At 34.2% G+C, this 6,476-nt stretch overlaps 1 protein-coding gene across 3 annotated transcripts in view; it reads right to left on the bottom strand.

Moving 5' to 3' along the window:
• Positions 1 to 616: 616 nt before the first annotated feature.
• Positions 617 to 6,476, bottom strand: part of LOC118745979 (peptidoglycan-recognition protein LC-like) — a 53,324-nt gene continuing 47,464 nt past the window's right edge. Inside the window, exons 3-5 of one of the 3 annotated variants that reach the window (XM_036479682.1) lie at positions 4,442 to 4,597; positions 1,915 to 2,075; positions 1,297 to 1,799 (exon numbers count right to left, since the gene is read on the bottom strand). In XM_036479682.1, coding sequence (XP_036335575.1) covers positions 1,419 to 1,799; positions 1,915 to 2,075; positions 4,442 to 4,597 — 698 coding nt within the window. In that variant the 3' untranslated portion in view covers positions 1,297 to 1,418. Of the gene's footprint in view, positions 944 to 1,296; positions 1,800 to 1,914; positions 2,076 to 4,381; positions 4,598 to 6,476 lie in introns of those variants that run through there. The other 2 variants (XM_036479683.1, XM_036479684.1) reach the window with 2 other exon arrangements.

The raw sequence follows: 6,476 nt of genomic DNA, 5'->3' as shown, positions 1-6,476 counted from the left end.
AATGGAGCAAGGTATGGTTCCAACGGGGAGCATATAGGATCAAATGTATCCGCGCTAATAACCACTAGGGAGCATAGATGCGAAAGTAAAACATTGAGTTCATAAAAAATCTTCATTGGGTCTGCATTATTGCTTTCGAACAACTTGTTTACTTTTTGCACCTGAAAATTAGGCAAATAGTAAAATCGGCTAAAAACGGCTAACTTTTTTTTACAAACCGGCTAACAAATCGGCTGCCGGCTAGATCGAATTTTCTCCGGCTAGTTGCTATCAAAACCGGCTAAATCTAGCCGGAAAACGGCTAAAATGGCAACGCTGCTGATAGCTACACCTACTGCAATACACTGAGAGGCATTACCTCATTTCACTACGAGAGTTTTGTCGCTGAGCATATGCTCCAAGCTTGGCCAGGGCCTTGGTTGCACGTTTTTTAAAGCCTCTCGATATTGAGGAAGGCGCCAACAACAAACTATTTATTCTTAAAAGACTTCTTTATAACTTAAACATCGCTTAATCGCTTCCAAGGAATCCTGTTTCTCATATATACATAAGTCAGTCAGTCTCTCGCGGGTATTCAATAGAAAAGAAGAGCGTGATACGTTACACCCACCCGCCTTGAAAATACAATTTTAAAATTGGTTTTGTTATATGTTTTTAGTATTTATCCATTTTGGTTAAATTCCTGACCATTTTCGATTTTCCGAGTCATGACGTTCTTCGATATGCATGTTTGTATTAATAAATTTTAAATGATTACTCTATACTATATATAATCATTTGTAAATACTTACTTGCGTTTCACAGTCTTCAGTGAGTGTTGAAAGTACAATGACCCTGTGCACAGGCGTTGCCAAAGGTACAGGATCAGCTGATGGAGGTTGAGCTAGCCAGCCATCGCGAGGTACAATGCGAAGTATTTTGCCACCGCCTACATTATCGTCCGCTGTAACAAAAGAGGGAATATAAATTTCGCTCCTCATAATTTATTTAAAATGCACGCTATCTCAGATCATTTTGGTGGCTCCAGTAGATACTTTGAAATATGATGATATTGGAATTATGCACATACATATTTATGTATGCAGATCTTACCTTAAATCAAACGAAATACTATGTACATTTTTTAACACATATAAAAGGTTAGATAGTTAAGTATGTTAAAGTGCATTTATATGTATATATTTTTTGTTACAAATTTACACTAAAATTATATATGTATGTTTATATGTACATAAATATAGTATATAAATAAGCGTTTATTATCCTTTCAGGCATAGACAACTATAGGACGCAGAATAATTTAAAATTATTTAATATTCAGTTTCGGTCATTCTAACGTACTTAGCCATCTATTTACTTATATGCATATGAACATAAATTCTAGGTTTTCCAAAGATGTTTATTTTTATTTTTTTAATTCATATGCGATTACTCCAATGTGACCATTGTGTAATTATACTATAGAGTGCTTTGCCCGGACTTTCGGTGCCGCCCAGCTGTCGCGCTCCATAGAGTCGATAATCTTGTGCAATTGCGCCCAACCTCACACCTTCCTCGATAAGTAATTTAGCTGCTTTTAGGTCATTGTCTGTGGGGACTTCTTCGTTGAAAGTACCAATAAATGCTATGCCAATGCTTTGTCTGTTATAGCCTTTAGTGTGTGCGCCTAACTCATACCAGCCACGTCCTTCGTATACTAAACCATTGCCACCGACTAGGAAATTATAACCCACATCACTCCAGCCATTTGAGTGCATATGAAATGCTTGTACACTTTGCACTCGCGCATCACACTGAAGCTGCATATGTACGAGTATATTCATGAAGACGAAGTTGGATGGAGGGGGGTGAGATAGTGTTGGAATAAATTAGATCAAATATATTATGTGGTTATGCAATTTAACGTTGACTTACTTTATTTTCACAAGTTGTTGAAGCAGTATGCGCAATGATGACACGTGGCACTGGTAATTTCAATTTTTCAATATCATCTTTTACAGGCTCAGCGAACCACTCGTCCTTGGTGACTATGAGCAGTGTGCCATTAAATACGTAGTCGCTATTCTCCGACGGTACTGAAAACAAAAGTGAAAATATGGTTAGCATCTGGATGTACAGTTGAGTCAAAGTTGGCTTAAATTCATAAATTCCATTCAACTTAACTTTTGGCTTTAGATTGGTGCTCCAATAAATAGGTTTTGAAATCACTTTCACAACTAAACATGAATTTTATATGCTTGTATAATATTTATAATACACGATTGCCGAGATTTGCATTTTCATATAAATACACAAACATACCTATGCATGTAAAAGCGTATGACAGTGCGAATTTCGAATTGAACAACATTTGTATCGCTCCAATTGTAGTGAATCCTTCTAATGCTTTAAATATGAAAGTTTATGAGTGAGTGAGAGCGTGAATGCAACAGAGAGTGAGTCGGCGAATGAGTAAGTGAGTGTGTGAGTATGTGAGTTGCTCTTTCACGCTGAAACGCCTCGACGTATTTCAATGAAATTTGGCATACAGAAATTATATCGGATATTTTTTTAGAGAGTTGCCACCTTTTTCAAAAGTTTTAATCATAAAAAAAAAACGTGGAGACACGCCAGTTAAGTTTGGGTCATAGATTGCGCATCTGCACATCATTTTTCTAGATCAGGTATTTACCCTAAGATATTTTCATGCAATGCGAATGAAGAAAAATTCCAATGCCGAATTTCCACTATGCATTTAATTGACGAAAAATTTGTGCCATTTAAAAATGCCATGTGGAAACGAATTTAATGACGATTTTTTCTTAACGTAATGGCACAGGTACTACACAGGCACTTAATGCCCAACTTTGTCATTTAATACCTAATGGAAATCCGGAATAACTTGGATATGGAAAATGTTACTCATACGCCATGTACGAATATTTACGAGTACGGTCATGTACGTATGAGTAACATTATTTCCTGCCCCTATTTCATAAAAAAATTCATTACGCATTTTCCTTTGCCCATTCACAACTTGTTTATTTATCTATCGATTTTAATCGTTAGTAGCTTGATTTTTTTTTGCAAAAGAACAGGCTTTGAGGCGATTGCAAAAAGTTAAAAAAATCTGTTTTCTCCCTGTTAAAATTTGATTTTTTTCCACAAAAATTGAGAAAATGCCTTGATCTAAAAAAACGGTATATGTAAGTTTACATATTTCGGCGTTTTTTGTGTCCTTTCAAAACTTGAGATTTTCACTATAGTGTTAGTTAATGGGTTAAAAACAATATTACAACAATATGGGTGTCAAACGATTAATTTCGAAAATATTTTAGAAGAGGGTTGCCACCTGTTCAAAAAGATTAAATAAATTTTATTAATAATGTAAATCAAACATTTTAATATTGGTATCAAACGAGAGAGGTTTAAGAAAGCTTTATGTTTGAAGTACTTTAATATAGTAGATAATGTTGCCACCTGCTTATAAATTCAAAATCAATTTAATTGACATGCCAAATAAAATATCTTAATATAGGTGTCAAACAAGAGAAATTTAAGTTAAGTTTATTTCTGACACATTTTGGAAGAAGGTTGCAACTTCTCAAAAAGTTAAAATCAATTAAGCTCATTTAAACCATTTATTATTATGTGCATTAGGCTGTGTCAAATAAAACGATTCCTTTTATACCCGAGCGCACTTGTGTGTGTGTAACTATTTAGCTATTTCACTCAAAATCGATGTATATAACTGAGGACGCTAATTTACTCGAAGTTAATATTTACAACAATCTCTTAACAATAAATACGATTTTTATAGACTTTTAGAAACAGGGCGTGGCACCGCACACTTTATGACTTCAAAGGTGTATCTCGGTAACCGCTTTATCGATATCTACCAAACTTGGTTCAACTATTTCATTAAGTCTAACTAAAGTTTTATCAGTTGCTTTTTATATAAAAGATTAAATATAACAAATGGAAAACCACACAAAAATTACCAGAAGTCAACCGTAACACCTAGCCTCTTCAAACTTGCACTTTGTTATACTAAAATTTAATAAATATGCTAAAAACTGTATACCTAAATGTTTTTGAAAATTGTGATTAAAAATTCTGAAATTTAGATGAAACCTTGTCGAATTTTCTACATACATTTTTGTTAGATAGTGAGCTATACTTTCATAAAAAAGTAATTAAGATTAAATAAACAAAAGAAAAGTTGTCCTAAAGTTGTTAAAATATCGCGTTCATTCCTATTTATTCTCCCGCCACTGTATGGACATAGTATGTATGCTTGCATATAAATGAGTATGTTGGTGTAGGTAAGTATGAGAATTTTTTTTTTTGTTAGTATCAATCCACCTTGAGCACCAAAATGTTTGCTTTTATTTACAAATACCTATTGTTGAATTGATTGGAATATGCTTTCTGGAATCGTCGCCATCACCTAGAATCTTACTTTTTCGTATCGTCTGTTTTGTGAGACTATTCACAGTAGCTATGACTATTCCGATCAATATAGTTAGTAGAATAATTGAGCCAGTGATGATGACTGCACGCCGACTGAATATGAATTTATATGGTGCGTCGGGTTGTGTAGATTTTGTAGCATTTTCTGCAAATAAAAATAAGAAATAACATGAATTAGTCAATTGCATGTACGCACTTATATTACTACTTAAGTTATTTTAATTGCGTTAATATACAAATATGTATGAAATTTAAATATTAATAAGGAGATAACGCCACACAGTGGTCTGAAACTGAAATTTTTTGTTCATAACCCTCCAGAGCCCTCATTTTCAATCAACAACTGCAACTATAAAATGTAAATTTGTTTTTATTAAATTTTTTTAATGCAAAGTGCAGAGAAAGTAGCAATTTTGAAGAAAATCGTTTCGCCTGTTCCAGTCCAATGTTACAAAAGAAGAACAACTTAAAAAGAATTGTAGGGCTTCACCAAAAAGAGAAAAAATTAAAAATATATTGTAATGTAACAAAAAATTTGTATCAAAATTAATTTAATTTTTTATTTTTAGACAATTTCAGGTATGTAATGGTGTAGCTCATTAAATTCTAATATCATTAAGTGCAACTATCAAGTGGCTAAGGACGTTGATTTTTGATTTTTTTTTTCTGATTGTGTTGCGTACGTTCTTTGATATAAAAAAAAAAGATTGTGTTAATCCGTTATATGGAGGAAAGGCGCAACAACCTCGGAAAGAAAATTCAAAAACCAACGTTAATTTTTAGCTACTTTAAACCTGCACTTTAGTTTGATGACCTACAAAACTGCATACTCAAAATTTTTCTAAGAAATCGAATTGAAAAGTTGAAAATTTCGATTAATATTTCTCGATATTTTTTGCATTTTTCCTGAGTTCTGTATGAAATAAAAAAATTAATTCTTGTGGTTTTTGCTGTTGACCGTACTATATTTTCATAAAAAAATAACAAAAATTTTTGTACGGAAAATGTAAATAAATAAAATCGTCAAAACGTCAGGGTAGGCATATTTTTGACGCTGACTGTATATTATTGAGACTACAAATTTTGTGTCAAAAAACTATGTAGATAAATTTGGTGATCAGCTTAATAGTTGCCAGAGATGCCGTTACTGCCTCGATTGAAAATACTTGTGTATTTACATAAGTCCAACCATTGCTCTTCGATGAGGGAATTAGTGCCATATAAATTTACCAGTTTGCATTCCTATTCGCACCTAAGTACCGAGAATAATTAAATGTTAAAAATTCGTCTAAGCATCTCGATCGATAACTTTCAGCGATGTAAGTTGCGGTGGTTGCGACTCTCCTTGACGCGGAGCGGCAAACTTAAATGAATTTGACCTGCTGTGGCGGCACTTCTTCGGGGTTTTTTTTTTTTAATTCGTTGCTGATGTGCTAAAGCCAAGATGTTATCTTTACGAAGTGCTGAATATTTCGCAGATCGTCAGACACTAGATGCGAAATCGTTTGTTTTCCAAGACAGTCCGACACAGTTCCCGGTGTTATACCCGTTCCCTGAAACCCATACCATACTTGTGAGAACCGTCGCATCCAGAAACGTAGACTTGCATAGTCCAGTAGGTACAAAAGTCTGTGGAAAGAATATTTGGTAGAAGTTTTTATAACAAGTATACCAATATACTCGGGTAAAAAGCTCATGTTTTCCACATGGTAGTGAGTATGTGAGGGGGCTGAAAGATGTTAACTTCCTCGTGAAAAGCACAATTTTCTCTCCCTATAACAATTGCGCACAAGGCAAAGGCCGATTTCAGCACTTTATTCAGCTATGACGCCCAAAAGCTTGGTAGGAAATTCTACTCTTAGCTCTTTCAAGCGTTTTCAAGTCAGTTGGTCAGTCTTGAGCGTCCTACTGAATATGCGTTGCCTAATTTTGGTGATAAACTCGTTCAAGGCAGCGTGTCGAGACGACAGAAGGCTTTGGAGGTGTCTCCGTTTTTGCTTACATTCTTGGAGATGCTGATTGAT

The sequence above is a fragment of the Rhagoletis pomonella genome, unplaced genomic scaffold (genome assembly GCF_013731165.1).
Source record: "Rhagoletis pomonella isolate Grant_MI unplaced genomic scaffold, Rhpom_1.0 Rhpom_scaffold_00010, whole genome shotgun sequence".
Classification (NCBI taxonomy): Eukaryota; Metazoa; Arthropoda; class Insecta; order Diptera; family Tephritidae; genus Rhagoletis; species Rhagoletis pomonella.
Note: the sequence above shows the minus strand (reverse complement) of the source record. Positions and strands in the feature narration are given on the sequence as shown.